General features: G+C 49.5%; 1 protein-coding gene across 1 annotated transcript in view; it reads left to right on the forward strand.

Moving 5' to 3' along the window:
• IGF2R (insulin like growth factor 2 receptor) overlaps positions 1 to 20,810 on the forward strand; it is a 96,944-nt gene that overhangs the window by 30,175 nt on the left and 45,959 nt on the right. The window contains exons 5-11 of the mRNA XM_045865843.3: positions 4,422 to 4,554; positions 6,976 to 7,105; positions 8,791 to 8,896; positions 11,521 to 11,683; positions 11,861 to 12,035; positions 12,867 to 12,970; positions 18,156 to 18,320. Coding sequence (XP_045721799.1) covers positions 4,422 to 4,554; positions 6,976 to 7,105; positions 8,791 to 8,896; positions 11,521 to 11,683; positions 11,861 to 12,035; positions 12,867 to 12,970; positions 18,156 to 18,320 — 976 coding nt within the window. The remainder of the gene's footprint in view (positions 1 to 4,421; positions 4,555 to 6,975; positions 7,106 to 8,790; positions 8,897 to 11,520; positions 11,684 to 11,860; positions 12,036 to 12,866; positions 12,971 to 18,155; positions 18,321 to 20,810) is intronic.

Genomic DNA, 20,810 nt, shown 5'->3' on the forward strand with positions numbered 1-20,810 from the left:
ACTAGATGGCTGTTGTCGTTCCTTCCGCTCTTTCTCTGGTGTTTGGTCAAGTCATCCTTGGTGATTCGTGAAGCGTCCTCTCCCCGAGCGCAGAGACTGTTAGCTTGGCTTGGCTGTGTGGCTCTCCCCCCCGCCGCTCCTCCCCTCCAGGTCTGAAAGTGGTTTTATTACCTTAAAACAACCTCCACCAGAATCCACTCAACAAGCATTATACACCGCCCCCCCCCCCCCCCCCGGTCTGAAAGTGGTTTTCTGTGCTTGTCTAGGTGACAGGCTTCACCGGTTGATTATTTTCACATCTCTCCATTAAGTTTTATGTTCTGAAGGGTTGAGTTCAAAGACTCTCTTAGGCTCTAGGAACTGAAAATGGGAGTAATCGGTTATTTTCACTGATGGCCCAATGCAATGTCATTCAAGAAGGGCAAAAAGAGAGGAGTTTGTTTTTAAAAAATAAAGCCAAATGAAGCTATAAATAATAAATGATCAGTGGTTTTTCAAATATGGCAGTCTTTAAAAGAAAAGACAGTCTGGTAATGGAAGTGAAAGAGGCAAAATGTTGCCTCCTGGAAAAGAGCATAAGGGACACTCCGTGAGAAAAAAATTTCAAGTGTGGAAAGAGTCAAGGCCTAATACAGTGACACTGACCTTGAGGTCACGGTGTCAAATTTAAACCTTGAATTTTAATGCTTCAGTTAACCTGTGTGCCAGCACACGGTTCGTGGCAGGAAAAGCATCTGAGAACCACAGAGGGATGTGCCTCCTCCTCTCCTGTGGGACCTCAGAGCTGTCTGGGCCCCACAGAAGTCCTCCTGGGCTCTGGTTCTCCAGCTCAACAGTGATACCCATTTTTCCTGTTTTGACGAGTGTCTTCTTGCCTTGCTTTTCTGAACTGACTGTCATGTCTCCCAGTACCTGGGGAAAAATTGCTTTGCAAAATAGATACATAAATAGCTACTTGTTTTCTATTTTCTTTGTGTTGGAGGTCAGAAATCACAGACTATAGCCCCTGGGCCAAAGCCCGGCCCCGGCCTGTGTTTGTACAGCCCCAGAACGAAGAACAGTTTTTACATTTGTACAGGATTGTGAAAAAAGCAAAGAAGAACAAGACAGACCTGTGTGACTCACAGAGCCTAAACTATTTACTTTGTTTGCCCTTTATAGGAAAGTGAGGGGGCCCCTTGCTCTAAATCAGTTTTTGATGTTTGAGGGGAGAAGTATAGTCCATGTTTTTTCTCAAAACAGTGACATTTAATTTCTCTTAGAAGCTGATCTAAAAATGGATGAGAAATGTGCACTTTGTCCTCAGTGAGCCTCTCTTTAGGTCTAGTTGGCAGCCGGGGCTTTATTCATTCAGTTTTCATTTATGGGGGGCCTGTCGTGGGCCAAGAAGTAGGAATTTCATTAAATTTTGAAAGGGTTCTTGCTTTTAGAGAACGCCTAGATGGAGGGGATGGAGGGCAGGTCCTCGTTCACGGCCTGGATCCGTGGTGCCTCAGGTATGGGTGAATTGAGACCAGGGAGTGGAGGAGCGCGGCGGTCGCTGAAGCGAGCGGGTTTCCTCTTCTCGGTCTTCAGTAAGGTTTGAGTCCACCTTTCCACCTTACAGGCGATCTTACCACTTCAAAAACTGCAGTGAATGTTTTATGTTAAAAAAAAAAAAGCAATCCAGATTTGGTTTAGTGTCACTGGAGTCTGGATTTCCATACCTCATTTCGGTTGTCAGTTGCTCTGTCTGGTTTAGAATAATTGGGGGGCGAAGCTCACGGTAGTTCAGACACTGTCCTTACAGACTGCCGGTATAATGCTTGTTGAGTGGATTCTGGTGGAGGTTGTTTTAAGGTAATAATTTCTTTGAAATGTTTTGGACGTACGTCCTCTTACCATAGCACTCCTGGGAACACAGAGAATTCAGGACTGGCGTGCTCGTGTTCTTACCAGAGTTACATAAATGCAGTTCATATACGTCCGGCGCTAACAAGTTGATTCACTGTGTGGTGTGTGAGGCTGGCCAGCGGCCTCCTTCCCCCGTGGCTACATTCCTGCTCTTATGAATGTCTCCATTGCTTTGCTCCGTGGAGCAGGAAGTGGGGAGGACTTTCCCCAGGAGCTTTGACTGTTTTTCCGATGCACGCTCCAGTTCTGTGGGGTGCTGTGTTAGGCGTGTCTTCTGTTCCTTCCTGGAGTAGAGAGCCGGCCAGAAGTGGCTAAAACTGCCTCGAGCCGGGCGTCTGCAGACCTTGCTTACTGGAATCTCTCAAGCCTTTGGTGAAACTGAGCTAGCTGAGAACTACGAGCTCTTTCAGACGTGGCCCCGCTTCTTCCTGCCGGCTGCCAGCCTGCTCCCTTCTCTCAGAGGCCTTCATTTCGTAGCTGGGGAGTCGCCTCTTGTGTCCCGTTCCCACCGCTGGCCCGGTAGCTCCCTGCTTGAGTTACTGTTTCTGCATTACCTTGCCAGAGGATGACAGGCTTTCCATTTGCAGGATGATGGACGTCGTGGTCACTTTTCACTGGAGCCTCGTTACAGTCTGCAGGAATCCCTTTGATTTTGGTTGCTTTTCTGCAGGGTGCAGTGTGAGGCCTGGCATCTGGCCTTCTGACCTAGCTGGCTTTGTGTGCCTGCCCCCACCCCCCGCAACCTCCCCCAGTCATCAGTGGGACCACTGATCTTCTGTGGGCGTGGGGAGAGTTTGCCTTAGGGGTCTGGTTGAAAGGAGTTCACGTGTCCCCTGAGGCTTCGAGGAGGTGCCGGTTGACTTGATCCATTAGATCTCTGTGAAATCTCTCAGAACTGGACTGGGGAAAAGGGTTAGTAGGTCAGAGCATTCCTGCAGGTTTGGTAGCATCTTTCTAAGAAAAATTTGTTAGCTAAACAGTAAGCAGTTAACTTTTGTCATAGAGATCTATCTGCCTGTGAATACCCTCAGTCTAAGAGACCGCACGCATATCGCTTTTGCACCATCGTAAAGTGGAAAAATCGTAAGCAAACCACTGTAGGTCAGGGACTGTCCGTTGATCAGGGATTCAGTTTGAAGGCAGAACTGACAGGACCTGCTGATGGTTTTGGATGTAGAATGTCAGGGTCTATGATGATCTTAAGGTTTTAGCTTGAGCAGCTGGTTGAATGCCGAGATGGAGAGTACTGAAGTAAGAGCAGGTTTGCAGGGAGAAATCAAAGGCCCATTTATTTTTATTCTTTTTTTTTACTTTATTACTTTTTTATTGTTTAAATTTTTTATTTTTTATTCAATTTAGTTAACATATAGTATATTATTAGTTTCGAGGGTAGAATTTTTTATTTTTTATTTAACTTAGTTAACGTGGAGTGTATTACTAGTTTCAGGGGTAGAGTTTAGTGATTCATCAGTGGCATATAACAAACACCCAGTGCTCATTTTTAAATATTAAATTTGAGATGCTTTTGGGTATCTAAGTGATAATGGGAAGTAACGGTAACAAGTAACATTTATATGAACTTGACAGGAACTGTTCCAAGAACTTTACCTACATAAACTCATTCGGTCCTTATAGCAACCCTCTGAGCTAACGACTGTCATTATTTCCGTTGGACACATGGGGAAACGGAGGCACAGAGGTCAGATTGGCTCACGGTCGTACTGTCAGCAACCAGAGTTTGGAGCCGAGCATTCTGTCTCCAGAGTCTGCTGATAAACTAGATCTACTGTGGTTGGCTCAGAAGTCTGGAGTTGGGCAGGAGATGAGCAGGGGGATGAGTGTAGACAGGGAAGTGACCAGAGAAGTCAGGTATGGAGCACCTCTGCATTAAGGGTTGGAAGGGAGATGAAGAATGTTCCCAGGAGGCTGAGAAGGAGCAGCCAGCGGGTGGAGGGAAACCCGGAGACTCTAGGGGGCCAGACAGCAAAGGAAAGAATGGGGTTGGGCAGTAGGGAAGGGCCAGTGGCACTTGAATGCCACTGTGAGTGAGGCCGGGGGAAGGCTGAGAATGCACATCACGTCTGCAGCAGGTGGTTGATGGTGACTGGGTGGGGGTGGTTTTGGTGTGGTGCGGACAGCAACCTCCTGTGCCCATGTTCAGGAAGAATGGAAGGGGAGGAAGGGGAGTGGACGAGGATGGACCAGTCAGGTAATTTCACCATAAATTGCAGAGCTCCAGGATGAGGGCCGAGGGCAGTGGAGGGGTGAGGGAGGTCATCTGTAAGCTGGCAGATACTATAGCGTGCTGATGGAGATGGGGCGGTCGGGAGGGAAAGACGTGGTTCTCAATGCAGAGCAGCTGAGGCACTTGTTGACCTTCGTTTCTTTTGTTTCCGGGGGACCCCACGGCCTGATAGACCCTAAGCAGTGGAGACTGGTGTTCTGTGACATTGGTCAAAGGCTCTGCTGAGCCGGTACCCCAAGAAGATGGGTGTCCAAGACTCACTTTTTCTCTTCCTCTCTGCCAGGTGCCGTGCTATGCATTTGATGGAGAGCTCAAGAAGCATGACTTAAATCCACTGATCAAGATTAGCGGGGGTTACTTGGTGGATGACTCTGACCCGGACACTTCCCTGTTCATCAATGTTTGTAGAGACATAGGTAGGTTTGGGGGTGGTGGTGGTGAAGGGTTTCTTAGAAGGCTTCACTATCTTTGCCCTTCCACCGTTATTCCTAGTTGGATATCCATGTCACTGAGTCGGCCCTCTAAGGACGCAGAAAGATGTTCTCTGTGCATCAGCCCACCCCTGGACCCCCAGTCAGTTCTGGTTCCATCACCGATTTTGTCCAGACTGTTGGTCCATCTCAGTGAGTTCTCTCTGCCAGACATTTTGGTTCCAGGAATCTCGGGTATCTGACTTCCAGTGAGATGGTGGGAGAATGAACGGGGTGGGTGTGCTTGGCACCCCGAACCAGCTGCAGCAGGATGAGTCAGCCTTCCTGGGAGGGGCCGTGGGGAGGACGGCCTCGAGCCATCAGTGGGCTTTGAGTTGCAGGCCAGGTGACAGGGAGAGAAGGATGGTCCAGTGACCTTGCGAACTGGGTTGTGATGCATATTTTGTTCTAAGCCAACTTCTTGCCTCACTTCTTCCTTAGGAGTCAGAAGTGGTGTGAGAAGCTTGGGTGTCTTTGCTAAATAAACTGAAGGCTGTAAATCGTCTTTATCTAAATAGGGCATTAGGAAGTTTTACTAAGCCTTTGTTTTGTCAGCACTTTCTAGAACCTAGCTTTATGTGTTTTTCAGGGAGTTGTTAGTTCCGTAGACCAAGATTTGTTTTTCTCCTACACCAGCAGCAATCGTGTCACGAGTAAATTAGCAAATGAAAAGATCATCGTTAGTGTTTTCTTTATGTTCCTTTTTCTTACATTGTATATGGGACTTTGGCCTTAGAAAAGTTTGGAAAAAATATTAGGAATAAACTCAGTACAGGAGGGTGTGGCTGGGTGATAAGTATGAGTTTACGGTGAATTGTACAAATACATTAGGTACCATTTTGATGATTTCTAAACAGTTTTAAAACGTGCGTATACCACATACGTGCTTCACTAAAAGTGACCAGTGGTAATTTTAGATTTTTTGTGTGTCAGCTCTTTACATCATTCCTTTGTTCTCCAAGGACGGCTTTTAACGTTCTTTTGGAAAAAGGCAGACAGACAAAGCCTGTGTCTTAAATGGGCCCATAGTTCAGATTTGATTATAAAGCTGAAGAGTGTTGCAGATGATTGAATTCATTTTAGTTTAGAAAACATTAAGATTCCTGGTCTTTTATCATTTTGAGGATTATCTGAATTCAGTGGAGATTTTCTTACAAAAGTTTTTTCTTTGATTATTGGCAGTTTGGGTTGAACTTCAGTGACTTTGACTCACAGTAATTTTGTAAATTTATAATTCAGAAGTTAAAAAAAAAAATGGACTTACCAGTTTCTGTCCAGATATTCTCCATCCCCAGGAAGTTGCCTCGGGCCGCAAACCTTGTTGATAGTGACCCTGAGTACCTCAGGAGCAGTTGTGGGCTTGCGGCTGTGTGTCCGCTCTGCATGCTCAGGGCGCGTGCCTCCGGTTTTGCCTTCAGTAAACCAAGGGATCTGCTGAGCCGTGGGGGCAAGCGGCACAGCAGGGACACGGTGTGGACTCAAGCCACCCCCTGGTGCAGTTTTGCGGGACGGCCTTGACCCCCTAAAGGTCCACTTTCTGTCATACTGGAGAAGATAGGGCTTTAGTGGAAGACCCCCTCTGGTTGAGAAGGCTTGAAAGACCAGGCTGGGCCATAGCTACTCCTTTGTGGGGCACATGTTTTTTGAGCCCCTGTCATGTGCGAGGCCCTGAGTCACAGCCCTGGATGGAGCTAGAGTTAGGTACGGTCCCAGTCACGGGCCTGGGAAGCGAGTAAGGCCACCTCTGTGTACAAGCAGAGCTGCACGTTGTTCTGGGCCCATCTAGACGTTCTCTGATCCTCTCCCAAACCGCAGTTGGATAGTTGTGTCGTTAGAGCAAAGTTACAGAGATAGCAAGTGGTGGTTTTACGATCTCAACCCAGAGCTGTTTGTAGGTTCTTTCCGTGAATCTCCTCATCTTCCCACCAATCCATGGAGTGCCTGTGTTTTCGAAAGTTTGTTTATAGCTTGGAGAAGGGGATAAAGCTCAAGTTAGTGTATCTTTAGAAAAGGAGGTACGTACGTTCCTTGAGTACAAATTACACGATGGTCCCTGTTTCTCATCGCTTCTTCCCTACCAGGGGCAGAGTGAGTGCCTTGCAGTCTTGACTCTGCTTCCTAGCAGCCCCAGGGGGCAGGACGCACACACTTCATGCATCTGGAGAGGCCCCTGGTGTGCCTGTGGTCTCTCAGAATGGGGTTGGATCCTAGCTTGTTTGTTGTTTCCAGACTTCCACTACTTTGGGTTACTTTGAGGACTTTCAGAACTTGGGTGATTGTTGTCAAGGGACACCTGTGCATAAGGTTAAGTGTGATTACCTGTCCTGAGGTACAGTCTGATGGAGTGTCACACGTGATGTCTTACAGACTCGCTACGGGACTCCAGTCCGCAGTTGCATGGCTGTCCCCCCGGCACGGCTGCCTGCCTGGTGAGAGGGGGCCAGGCCTTCGACGTCGGCCAGCCCAAGGAGGGACTGAAGCTCATGAGCAAGGACAGGTGGGTCTGCGTTGGTGTGTGTAAACCTCAGCAAGTCCCTACAGATGCTTGTGAAGTCATCCGTGGTTGCTACCAGTCACATAGGCTGCTTTGCTTGTTGATTGTCTGATTACTGGTCATTACAGCCATTAAAGACGAATATCCTGATCCATCCCATATCCATACAGGTGTTCGGTTCATGAAATAACCCCTACCTTAAGGCGTGTTCTGATAGTTTCTGTGTTACTCATGAAGTTGCTTTTGTGTCCCTCGTCCTCTGTCCTTTGAGAACACCTTCGTGGAGGGGCAGTTTGCTTCCTGCCTGGGGTGTGGTGAGCACCCTCGTGCCCGGTGTGGGGAGGTTTGTTTCTTACGATACGCTGTGTTCTCGGTACATGCTCTCTCACTGCCTTTCTTCGTACCTTGAATTAGCAGAGAGATGTTTTTGTCCAGCGTGTCCCACGCCAGCCCGTCTTAGATCACGTCATAGATTCCAGAGGCCTTTGGTAGAAGCCTTGCTGTGGCTTGTTCTAGCACGGAACTGGTGGTGTATCGGGGCGGGTGCTTGTGTCCACAGAAGACTCTGGAGCATAACCTAAATTTAAAAATGTTTGGGAGGTTTCTATATGTGTGTCTGTATTAGTTTGCCGGGGCTGCTGTAACAAAGTGCCATAGGCTGGCTTCAGCAACAGAAATTTATTTCCTCTCCATTCTGGAGGCTGGGAGTCCAAGGAGTCAGGAGGGCTGGTTCCTTCTGAGGCCTCTCTCCTTGCCTTGCAGACGGCCACCTTCTCCCTGTGTCCTCACATGGTCTGTTCCCTCTGTGTGTCTGTGTCCTGGTCTCTCCTTCTGATAAGGATGCCAGTCATATCTGGTTAGCCCCACGCCCACACGCCCCGCACTCCCGTGGCCTCATTTTTACTTCATCACCTTTGTGTAATAAGCCTTGTCTTCGAGTACAGTCACATGCTGAGGTCCTGGGGATCAGGGCTGTGGAATATGAGTGTAGGGGGACACCATTCGTCCCATCACACTGTCCTGAGTGACAGGTGGGTGACTCCTCACAGGGGAGAGGAGACTCTGCACAACGTGGGCATTGAGTGAGAGTTCGAGTTTGTCTTCAGAGAAGAGGGAGGTCCCGTGTTTTCGGCGGCTCTGTGGCCTGCGCGCCAGGAATAGCAGGCGTGTCCTGCTGGGAGACCCCTGCGCACTCGGGCGGCTCAGGCTCTTCCTGGCTGTGGGAGGTCACAATGGCTGGGCCACTTGGCTGTCTTCAGGTTGAAGAGAAAAAGATCTTGGCTTCCACTTACAAGTTATTGTTGAGAGAAGAAGTAGTCGTGCAGCCTCGTGGACAGAGATGTACTCAGCCTGCTCGGCTGTGTTTATTTTGTTTTCTTCGATCGTTTATAGTTTTTTTTCTTGTTTGTCTTACTCGAGCAGCTTTTCTTAGTATTTAAATTTACATGTTGGTCATTTTATTTATTTTTAAAAAGAAAATAGCATTCATTGAAGTTTACTTAAAATCAGTTTGTTTTTTTTTTTTAAATGGAAATCGAAGGTATTTCATACTATGGCTTCCTTTATAGTTTAGTGTTCATTCTGTTACCCCTGGCCCCCAACTGAGTGAGCTGAATGCTCAGGGCAACAGATCAATTTGAGTGTAGTTCATACTTTATAACACTCTTTCCTCAACGTGTATTATTCAGGCTTGTCCTGAGTTACGTGAAAGAAGGGGCCGGGGAGCTAGACTTCTGTGACGGTCACAGCCCGGCGGTGACGATCACGTTTGTCTGCCCGTCGGAGCGCAGAGAGGTGAGTGGCTTGTCTTTGGAGGACTTTCCAGCAGCGCGCGTTAGCGTGGGCTGTCTAGGAGAGTGCATCTAAGGGGTGGGGCGGGGCGGTGGGTCTGGGGGCAGGAGAGGGGGAGCGAGAAAGCGGCAGCCGCGGTGGAATATCCGGGAAGACGTGCTTCCTGGGGTCGACTCTCCTGCACATGTGAGGGTCTCCGGGGGACAGCAGCTTGACGTTTGCTATTTCTCACCAACCCGGAGGGGCCCCTGCGTGTGTTGATGCAGGATGGTGTGTTGATGGAGGATGGTGTTTTCTAGTTTGTGTGAGATGATTTTAAGTGATTCATGGAAAGATTTTAAAATTTATATAGTAATGCTGATTTGAATGACTGTTTGAAAAGCCATATATATAATTTCAAACCTGTGATTTCCTAGCTAGTATTTGTTAGGATGAGGCAAGGTAAAAATAGCTGATTGGTTTATAGAAACATAGAACGAAATGAGTGGAACAGATGGTGTGCAGCCCTGGCCGAGCTTCTGCGGGCCAGTGGCCGGAGTTTGGGGGCTACTCAGGTAGGAGAGTCCTGGCCAGAAGGAAGGTTCTTACTCGAGGGTCTCACAGTGGGGCGTTTCAGCCCCTCCTCCCACACTCGCAAGCGGGTGCCTGACCCTGTCCTCTGGCTGTTCACTCACTTCTAGCACACTTTTAAACTCCTCGCGGGTAGGGCCGGAGTCTGGTTGTCCTTGGGCCCATGCCTGGCCGTGTTGCACGTGTCCGTTGCTGTTCGAGTGTTCTAGCAGGTGCGGGGTGCTGATGGAAGGGAGATAGCCCCCGGGGAGGAAGGGCAGGGCTTTCCTCTCATTTATTTCTGTCTCCTCATAATAGAATGAAGGAGGAGGAGCTGAATTCTTTGGCGAGGGAAGCGAGCTCCCCCTCCCCACAAACAAACATGGAATTTGGTCTGGTTTCTTGCTGGCAGCTGGCCTGTTTTGTGGGGGGGATGTGGAGACAGAGTGTAGGCCAGGCCAGCTTTCCGTTTTATGTCCGCAGACTTGCAGGGCCACGTGGCGTCCGCTTAGCAAAGACCTGACTGATGAGCGGTCAACGTGAGCTCTGAAGGTGAATGTTAGGGAACATTTGTGGACACTTGCAGATGTGGGGTGAGAGTCTTCAAGCCCCATGAGACAGGTGTTCCAAGCTGGCCGGGGTCTTTGTGTTGCCCTTTCCTCCCTGTATGTTCAGGGAGGAGCAGTTCATTCCACCACAGTGAGGCGAATTGGGAGTTTCCCTCCTTTCTTCTCCCTGGGATACAGGGTGCTTGGTGGCATTAGGAAAGGAGGCCGGTTTGTTTTTTGTGGAGTGAAAGGTTCCATTCCCAGCTTAACTGTTCACCGGACAGAACTGGGTGACATACGACACCTTAGCGCTTGAGGGTTTCTTTAAGTGTTTACACAGGCTTACTGAATGCCCTTAGGAGCTGGAATTTTAGTCAGTGTTCACTTTGTCATATAGACCTTTTTAAAAAAGATTTATTGAATTTACATACTATAATGTTCCCCTGTTTCAAGTACAACGAAATGGTTATTAGATATTAACCAAATTGTGCAACCACCAGCACGATCGAATGTGAGAACATTCCATCACCCCAGAAGAAACCTTGAGCCCAGGACAGTCACTCCCATTGAACCCCCAGCCCTGGCAGCTGCTAGGTGACTTTCTGTCTCCATGGACTTGCCTTTTCCTCTCTGATGAGTGAACCTTGCTCAGTGGGGCCTTTTGTGCCCGGCTTCACTCACTCGGCGCTCGGCACCCCAGCCCTAGGTGTCCAGCTTCCCCAAGCCAGGTGGTTAAAGCCTCGCTTTTGAGTCAGAACTGGACTTGGAGCTCTGTGTCTTACTAAGTTGTGACCTGTGTGTGTAGCCCTGGTGCTTCGTCCCGTGCCTGGCACAGGGCAGGCGCTCAAGAAACGTTTGCCGAGGAGTATTTCCTGGAAGCGGCGAGGCTATTCCTGGTACGAAGAGCAGCGAGGCCTTTCTCCCAAAGATGGTGGGAGAGGGTGCACTGCACCCTGGTCAGCAGTGATTGCATCCTTCCCTGTTCACACCAAACACGAGCATCTGAGCTCCCATTTGTAAAAGCAGGTCTTTGGCAGAATTTGGGTTTGTGGCGGGTGATGCCCTGGCTTCCCCCAAGGGCAAGAGCAGATTCAAGGACCGGTGAGGTGTGTCCGAGACCCCCTTTGACAACCTGAAGAAAGGAGTTACGGACCATCTCCCCAGACACACACACACGGTGACTTCTACTCAGCTTGGGGGTTCATCTGGCCAGCTCCCTTCAGCTCCGATAGAAAGGAGGGAACAGACCATGTGCCTTCACAGGTCATGGCTGCTTGCGGAGGCTGTGGCTGTTGGGTGATGTCGAGTCCAGGCTGGACCTCGGGTGTGACTCTGAAAGAGACAAGAACAGTTGCAAGTAAACAGGGTGGTTATATGCCAAGTGCTGGAACTGTGTTAGGGGTCGTTATCATTCAGAAACAGGAACGGAAGAATGTAAAAACCCAACAACGTACCTTTGAGCTTTTCAGAAGTATGGAAAATCTGCATTTAAAAACACTAATTTTGCTCCTTTCAAATTGTTTCTGATAGGGCACCATTCCCAAGCTCACAGCAAAATCCAACTGCCGCTACGAAATTGAGTGGATCACTGAGTATGCGTGCCACAGAGATTATCTGGAAAGTAAAACCTGCTCTCTGAGCAGCGAACAGCATGACATCACCATTGACCTCCAGCCACTCCGACAGGATGGAGGTGAGGGGTGCTTTGAAATGAAGCAGGAAGGGGGAACGTGTGCAGAGGGGCCCACTTCGCCTCTGCCCCTGGGTGGGTGTTTCCGAAAGGGGCTCGGGTGTGCTTGAAGTGATGCCCTCACCCTCTAGCACCTGTGGACCTAACAGAGCCTCTCCTCCTGTATTCCTCTTTCTTTAGCTCTGTCCTCCTCTTACTACGCTTCAGATGGAAAGGAATATATGTTTTATTTGAATGTCTGTGGAGAAGTTGAAGTACCGTTCTGTAGTAAGAAAGAAGCCGCCATTTGCCAAGTAAAGAAGAATGAACCCTCTCAAATCAAAGTAGCAGGAAAATACCAGAATCAAACCCTCCGGTGTGTAAACAGTAATTTTCAAGTGCATTGTGTCTGTTCTTGTGAAACATAACCGACTCCCCTTGTCTCCTTCCTCCTTCCATTTTCCATAAAGTACAGGCAGGTCCGTTAAGCCAGCATTCCTTCCTGTTTGACGTAGGCGAGTTGCCATTTGTCACTGAACCTGGCTTTCCAATAGGACTGTTTTCTGTGAAAACTGTTCGTTTTATCATCTGGTGTGTGTAAGGAACCATGGTGTAGGAAAGGTATTTAATCAGTTGAAGAGTTGATTTGGCCTTTGTATTTTAAAATGCATTTTTCTGAGGAGTTCTGATTTTTCCCTGGCAGTTTGAGAATCTGAAATGCCGTTAGCATTACATCAGAGTTTGAAACAACTAAGAAAACACATTCAGTACAATTCCTGGGACCCTTAATTTGGTAGCTATCTTCACAAAAGCGTTTTGAAAATGTAGCTCTCTGCAAATGAGTATTGTCCAGGATCCCTCAGGTAAGACTGTGTTTACGGCAGCTGCTACATATACTGTGTGTTTCTTGGGCCTTATTTATTTTGTACAAAATCCAAAACAAGAGTGGAAGAGTTTTCATGCTCACAGCAAAACCTTCAGTGCTTTCTTCCAACCAGCTATTACTTTGAAGTAAGAGGACGACAAGCCCATACATTTGGAACTCATTTCCTTTAGACGTTTTTCCCCAGCTGGGCAGAGAGCTTGCTGTTTTATGTCAGTCCTGATTTGTTGACGGTATGCAAAAGGCTTCATGTAGAAACGTGTAACAATTCAAGTTTCTTTCTTGGTTCTCCCAAACCCGTGTCTGTGTGTTACAAACATCTAGATACTCCGACGGAGACCTCACCTTGGTCTATTCCGGAGGGGACGAATGCAGCTCTGGGTTCCAGCGGATGAGCGTCATAAACTTCGAGTGCAATAAGACGGCAGGTGAGTGCCGGCGGTCTGTCCTTGCCCTTTGCAGTGATGGGAGCACGTGTGTTCTTGGGAGCGGCGTGCAGACGGACCAGGCAGACCTTCTCCTTTGGACGTGGCCACCTCTGGTCCCCAGACGAGGTTGCTCTCTTGGAGCGGGCAGGAGTACCCCTTCCATCCCACCCCACCCACGACACACACATCCTGTTTCCATTTTCCTCTGCTCTCTGTTTGTTTTGGGAAGGGGCCCAGCACTGGGCTTGCTGGGAAAGCGTTTCTGTCTTGAATTCTGGCTTGCACCGAAGTGAGTGCTGGTCCAGCAGGGTGGGTTTACTCCCTACCCGCGAGGGGTGGTCACTAAAGAGCTCTTCTTTTCTGAAGTTAGTCTCCAGACGACCCTTTATGCAAACGAGTGGCCCAAACGAGTGGCCCAAACGAGTGGCCCTGTGGTGGAGGCTGGACATGGGGGATTGCAAGAGGTCACCGGGCAAGTTTAAGTGGAACGTTTGGTTTTTCTGAGAGATTAGGATAAGCTTTCTTGAGGTCATAATGGCGCCAGCAGTTCAGAAAGCCGTGCTGCGGTCCGTATCTTGAAGCTCTCGGGCGTAGTCTGCATCTGCAGTGAAGTGATGGGATCCCATCATCATCAGAGAGCCGTCCCGTCCGTCAGCGTCCAGGCTGGGACCCCAGATGTGTGCAGGCGGACTGAGCCTCTGCATGGAGCTCTTGTTTTAGAGCTGGCCCGGTTCCAGTCGGCTGTATAGCCGCAGAGGCTCGAGAGGCTGCCCCACCCCTCAGGGTCTTTCTGGCTCTTCGTTCTGTTTGTTTTTTGCGTTTCTATGGCAGAACTTAGACCAGCGGTCATGAGGCAGGTTCCTCTGTGATTCAGCAGGGGCTTAGGGAGAGGCAACTGCACACGGCGTGCCTGTTCTAGAACCTCAAGCCTATGACAGTGAAGGGGGCCAGGGAGGTTGTGACGGGCACCAGGCTCTAATAAATTGCCTCGGGAACAGGCGAGGAAGGATCCTGGAGTAGAGCAGACAGGAAGGCTTTAAATCAAAGTGCCCTTCACTCCTGCCGCCCCCCCGCCGCCTTCACCTCTGCTTGTCTTCCCAGAGCGTGCACTCCAGTCTCACCCTGGAATCTGCTTGCTGGCCCTTTTGATAACATCCACGTTCAAGTGGATTTGTTCAGCATATGTTTTGTCCTTATCTATCTGCTTAGACCCCATGAGGCCCAAGGATACCGTAATGGCTGCGCGCTTTCCAGGCGCTCAGACTGGGAGTATAGAGGGAGAGACGGCACGGTGCCCGGAGGGCGGGTCGTGCAGGCTGGACCAGGGCTGCGGGCGAGTGTCGCACCCCGGACCTTGTCAGGAGGGAGGCAGCGAGTTAGCGGTTTGGGGTGTGGGCAACGAGGAGGATCAGGGCTGTCAGGGAAAGAGGAAGTGCTGCTTGGTGAGCTCTGTGGGCCGAGTCGGAGTAAGTCAGGCACGCAAGTAGGGTGGCTGTGGGGACCAGTCTCTGTGGGAGGGAGCAGAGGGAGCAGCTCATGCAAAGGCCTGAGTGTGGGCAGGTGTGACTGGGTCAGAGCTTCGGATTCAGAATGCACATGGCTAAAGATGACCCTCAAATGGAGGGTGAGAAATTTGTACGTCCTGCAGAGGAGTTGGATTTTCTGTAGAAATCAGTGTGGAGTCCCCAGGACTTGAGGTGGAGGGTGAATGACTCTGGTTTGGGTGCCTCTCGCATGTGGTTTGAATGCCCCCCTGCTGCCCTCCCCAGACCCCCCATCTTTCTTCCATCCTTCTCACCTCTTCAGGCTTTTAGGGGACTGTCTCTGAAGTCCAGCCCTTTCACTATGTCCCCAGGCCTGGGAAATGCACCCTGCTCCTCACGCTGTGTCCCCAGGCCTTCAGGCCCCCGGGCGCCCGCCCTCCCTTGCTGGCTGAGCGCTTTGCTGTTGGCCAACTCCTATGGTTCAAGTCTCCCTCCGACCTTGTCGTTCCCCCTTTTGGCCCCATTCTGTTCTGGGCTTTTTATAAATGACTTGGCTGAGATCTTTGCGCACACACTGATCTCATTTGGGCATGCTGGGAAGATAGAATAATGATCTAAAAAGATCCCAGCAGGTGAGGAGGATATTGAGAAGGGTACATAGTCTGGGACTGCTAGGAAGAGGCGCCAACACTCAAGGCTTGTGCTGGAAAATGCTGGCGCTTGAAAAAAGCGCTAACGGCCATTTTTTCCTCTTTTATCTTTATTACTAAAGGTTTTCAAACATACAAGTAGAACATTACGATGAAAATTTATATGCTCACTGCTCTTTATTGAACAGTTGCTAATGTTTTGCCAAATTTGCTTCATACAAACTCTACGTCACCACTGACGGATCAGAACATTCCACCCCATGTCCGTTCCTTCACGTGACCCCAGGGCCTTTATCAGACCTGACAGGATTCACAGAGATGTCCTCATGCCAAAAACTTAGTGTCTTCCTAGGCTGTTTTAGTTAGGATGGTGGCAAGAAGACCAGACAGGGAGATGTTAGATGTTTTGTGAGAGGTTTTGAGCCTGCTCTCACGCTGGAGTAGGGTCATAAAATATTTACGACTCCTTCCAGCTCCATGATTCAGTCCTTCAAACTTTGGAGCAGACTGTGTACTGCAAAAGTTATTTCATTATTATTGTGTTCAATCTTAAGTTTAGAGTTCTTAGAGAAAAATCCTTGGTGGATTTTGTTTATTTGGATAAATGTAATAATGTGATTTTTGTATGTGAATGGCTGTTAATTGGTTATGTGATATAACGTGGTTTATAGTTTAAGTTGGATGTTCTAGAGTTATATATGTTCATGAATCTAGGGCTTATGCATTTTTAAGACACAGAGGTGCATACGTTTGTTTTTGAGCCTGTATATGTGCACAAATATACACAGCCATTCGTTTCGGCAGCTAACATCGAGTTTGCTGTAATGGGACACTTACTGTTGGTGATCTTGTCAAATCGCTCTTTTTGGACGAGTGATATATTGGAATAGGCTGGTACAGAGGTACCCACAGATTTAACGGACTCACTCCGGTAAGGGTTTATTTTCTTTAGTTCAGTGCAGGTCGTCGGAGGTGCTGGTGGCGGGGCTCGGCTCTGCGTGCTCCTCTCGTGCGTCCCATCCCGTGGTGTTGCTGTCTGTAGACTTGGCCTCCAAGGACTCTGCAGAATGGGAACGGCATTTTTTAAAAGATGGGCTGGAACTAAGTGGCATGGCCCAACTTTGGAGGCAGGGAGGCTGGGCAATGCAGTTTAGCTGCACAGCTAGAAGGAGAATTAAACCAGTGTGGTGCGTGGGTAGCTTTGTCTTTGCCATCGCATGAGGTGGAACGGTGCTGTAGGCAGAGGGTGACTGGGTTCTGCTGCAGGAATCCATTTTCCCCTGAGCCGGCGAGTTTCATTCTTCTAAAATTCATTGAATAATGAAATAATACACCAGTGATTATTGAAAACTAGCACTCCCTCAAGCAGTAAATTTCAGATGCAGAACCAGCTCCAAAGTGGGGATGGATTCTCGAACCATTCCTAGTATTATTTAATGATTTGTGAACTTACTGGTGAAAGAGAAATGCAGCGAATACATCAAGTTTGTCGGAAACACAAATCTTTTCCAGGTAGTGAAATGCAAACCCAACAGGTCCAACAGGAGTAAGCTGCTCGTCCTTCCATCCTGTGGGCGGGGTGAAGAGGTGCTGTTGGGGTCCGCTGTTGGGGTAGCACGCATGGAGGGAGGCCCCAGCGGTCCCAAACGGGGCGGGGGGGGGCTCTTTGTTGTCAGAAGGGAAGCTGGGAGTGCTGCATCTTAAAAAGAATGGCTTAAAGTACATACATTTAAAAGAAAAAAAAAAAGAAAAAACCCCACAGTAGTGTAGGGAAGTATTGCTTGTGGTTATGGTTATGAGCCTGGCTCTGGGGCCAGACTGTCTGGGTCTGAATCCCGACTCCTTTGCTTCTAGCTATAAGACCGTATGCAAATTATTTACCCCCCCCTTAATCTGCAAAAATAGGGCTGAAACTGTATCTGTGCCGTGGGATTAAATATGCCAAGATCTATCAGGTCCTCAACCCTGAGCCTGTTTTCTGCAGACCTCTTGCCTGTAGCCCTTTGGTGCTCAGTGCCTGGTTCAGGTTGTGCTCCGTATACCCTAGCTGCTCTTGCTGGTATTACAATTACAATGTTTATAATATTAAAGACTAAGAGAAATTACAATCAAAACATCATTTGCCCTTGGTACAAAATATTATTTCCCTTTGCTTTAGAACATTGTGCACTTCAGGGCACCAAACCTCAAGAAAGGCAAATCATGTAGGAGGTCCAGAGGAGGATTATTAAACCATCAAGGGGCGGAAAACAGAGCTCCGTGCCAGCCGTCTACCAGCTTGGAAAGCTGAGGGGTAGTATTTCTAGTAAGGGAAAAATGACCAGAGTTTGCCGAATCCCAGGCTACGTGGATCAGGGAAGTGGCCTATGAAGAGCTGGCTTTCAGGGCTCCCTGGAGGTGTGGCGAGCAGCGCGTGGATTATGGTAGGGTGCTGGAGGCAGCCACACCGATGAAGGTCTGGGGCTCAAGGATGCTGGAACGCCGGCAGGCATGCCTCTGGCTTTGGGAGGTGACGTGGGCCTCCGCACCAGTTCAGTGGGGTAGCTGTACACTCTCACTCTTTCTTTTCCGGTTAGGGATGAATCTCCGGGAACTCGCCCTGCCCGAAATTGCATCATAAAGCCAGTGGCGCTCCTGGGGCTCGAGCTCTGGTCTCTGTCCGCCTTCTGGTGAATCCCTGTCGTCTGACGCAGAGGATACTCATGCGCCTGTGCGGGGGCTGACCACAGCCCGTGTGCCGCAAGCCCTGCCTGGTGGCTTACATGTTCCTTGTTAGGCACCCACAGTGAATGTGTTGTAAACAGCCTGATGGCTTACTGAGACCGTCTTACCGAGGTGGAAGGGACACAGGCCTGCCATTGAGGGGTTTATGATTGTCTGAAACGCAAGAGAAGCCTCTCTAACCTCTGACCCCTCTGATGACCCCAAAGCCTCAGCTTTGGGTTTGGGACTTGAGTTTAACTGCCCAGTTGGCATTGGTGGCCAATGGGCTGACTAGGTTTTGGTTACATATAATGAAGTGTTTCCCACCCCCCTTCTCAAATTGCACAGGTAATGATGGGAAAGGAGCTCCTGTATTCAGTGGGGAGGTAGATTGCACCTACTTCTTCACGTGGGACACGAAGTACGCCTGTGTGAAGGAGAAGGAGGATCTCCTCTGCAGTGTGGCCGACGGGAAGAAGCGGTACGACCTATCTGCGCTGGCTCGGCACTCAGGTAGGGCTTGCGCGCCGTGGGGCTCCATCTGCCTGTTCACAGGAACCTTCTCTTGCCTCTTTCCCTGTGAAAACATTTGGAAATGCTGTTGCTTTTTTCTTCGTCAACAAATTGTATCCTGGCCTTGTCCCTCTTTTCACAAAGCAGTCGTGCAAATTATTAGGAATTATGCTGACTTAGGAGGCAAAATACCTGAGTTTGAGCTTGGCATGACTCTTCTCATTGGGATGCCCTGGGCTAATCTTACCCTAGTTTAGTAAAAACCGCCAAGTCCCAGGTCTTGTGCTCTGTGATTAGGAAGTTTTTTATTTTAGATCTACATTCTTGTTGCTCAGAAAGTAGATCTTGAAAGTTCTCTCTCTCTCTCTCTCTCTCTCTCTCTCTCTCACACACACACACACACACGTATCTGTGTATGGTGATGGATGGTAATTAAACGTGGGGGTTCTCCCACACACAGCCTGCACACAGATCAGGTCAGGATGTCGTCCACCTAAAACGACTGCCGTGTTCCATGTCACTTACATCTCAGTTAAAAAGAATAAAAAGTTCTGCAACAGGCTTCAAGCAGGCCGTGTTTCCACCTCGCCCCAGCCTGTCAGGCTCTGAGGGTCGGACCCTCGGTGTGAAGGCCGATGCGGCTGGGGTCGGTCTGTCTTTTGACCCTGTGCTTTCCCCTTTTGTCTCACCGTCTCTTCCCATCTCTAAGGTGGGGTCAGCATTCCCTGTCTCACCTCAGATGCTTGTGGGGCCGAAAGGAGAATGAGTGTGGGAGCCCTTGGATGCTGTGTCCCTTGCCACATCTATGTGATGTGGTCTGTCCCCGAGGCCTGCCATCACAGTAGAGACCTGCCGAGCTGGAGATCTGCTCAGCAGGTGTTGTTGAGCACTGGTTACGTGGCAGGTGCAGACCAGGTCCTGGGGATATGGCAGCAAACCTGGCGGGCATGACCCTTACCCAGGCCTTCAAGCTTCACAGGGGGCCGAGAGACCGAGTGCTAAGAATCAGGGTTCCCAAGAGGGAAGCAGAATCGAGTTGGGACATTTTTAGTTTCATCCTTTCAGCAGCCCTGGAATTAGGTATAAGTAGAAGCAAATTGCATCTGTAGAGATAATATCTGAGGTAGAGAGAATGCTTGCCTAGAGTCACAGAATTACCCATGCGTAGGAGTGATTACTCATGGGTTCTGAGTCCCCATCTGGTTTGGACAGCATAATATTAGAAAAAGGAATTCCTCACTTGTAAGGATCGTCGGAGAGCTTCTTTTTGGCACGAGACCTCTGTAAATGTTCAGTGTTGGTGAATTGCCTCGGAAGCAAATGTTCTTTGTGTGTTAGTAGCGCAGTGCCCGCTCAGCGGGAATGGTGCCATGGTTCAGTGCGGGTACATATGTGTTCGTGAAGAGATCGGCTTTGTGCGCTGGAAAGAGAGCACGGTGTTGTGCGTGGTTCTGAGTGAGTTGTCTGTCTTCTGCGGGCCTCGGCTTTGTCACAGTAAACTGGGTGGTGCGGTTAGGTCCCTTTGTCCAGCACTGTTGTTTAAACATCACCGAGTACAGGACACACATGGGGCCCTAAGGGATGCAGAGACACACGCACTCACGCAGCCGACGCATGCCACCACCGCCCGGGCCCTCCAGGGACCTGGGCATTTCTGCAGGATTCACGCAGACCGTTCAGGATGCTCTTAGAACTCCTTCCTTGCTAGCTTAAACAGTCCTCCTGTCTTACGGCTTGTCAGCCCACCCCACTCCCCCTGTCCTTGTCCCTATTTGTCTTTGCATGGCTTCCAATGGGTTCTTCTCGGTTGTTGACATTGGCACATAGCTTTTCAGAGTAACTGTTACTCTGACGAGCGGTGGGCTTTCCCGCCTGAACCCCGGCGTCCTGTCCATAAAAGGAGTGCCTTCAGTCTCTGTACGCCTTTCACACGCATTTCTAATTCATCCCTTTGGCCACTCGTTACGGGATGCCTCCGATGTGTGCCGGTCCTGTTCTTAGCGCTTACGTGTGCTCCCTCGGCCTTCTGTGGTGTTTTGGTCCTGTTCATACATGACTGGCTCACAAGCTGTTTGAGCTCAGGGACCGACGTGTCTTGTTAGATTCCAGAAACAAAGCATGGCCCACACTCGGTCTGCTGGTGTGGAAGAGGGGGCAGGTGCCTTTAACCTTCCTGGTGGTTGGAGGAGGGCGCGGGACTGATGGCGTGGTGCTCTGCCCCTTGTAAGGCACGGGCTGCCAGCCAGATTTGCTTTTCCATTTCTGATTTCACACTTCGGTGCTTGGGAAAGTTTCGCTGTTCGATTCTCTCTCCCTACCCCCTGGTAAGCCTACTCTTCTGAGGAGGTATTGGGCCATGCTTTGTTACTATCACGTGAGGTGAGGAGCCTGAGGGTCTCGGTGAATTTCTGTGCCTTTGGTCTGCCTGCGTCCAGAAACGTGAGTGCCTGAGGTTTAGGGACTACATGCTTGGTGAGCTTTGGGCCTTTT

This window comes from Mirounga angustirostris, unplaced genomic scaffold, assembly GCF_029215605.1.
Source record: "Mirounga angustirostris isolate CCGP_5_RB_7025 unplaced genomic scaffold, mMirAng1.0.hap1 SCAF_8, whole genome shotgun sequence".
Lineage (NCBI taxonomy): Eukaryota > Metazoa > Chordata > Mammalia > Carnivora > Phocidae > Mirounga > Mirounga angustirostris.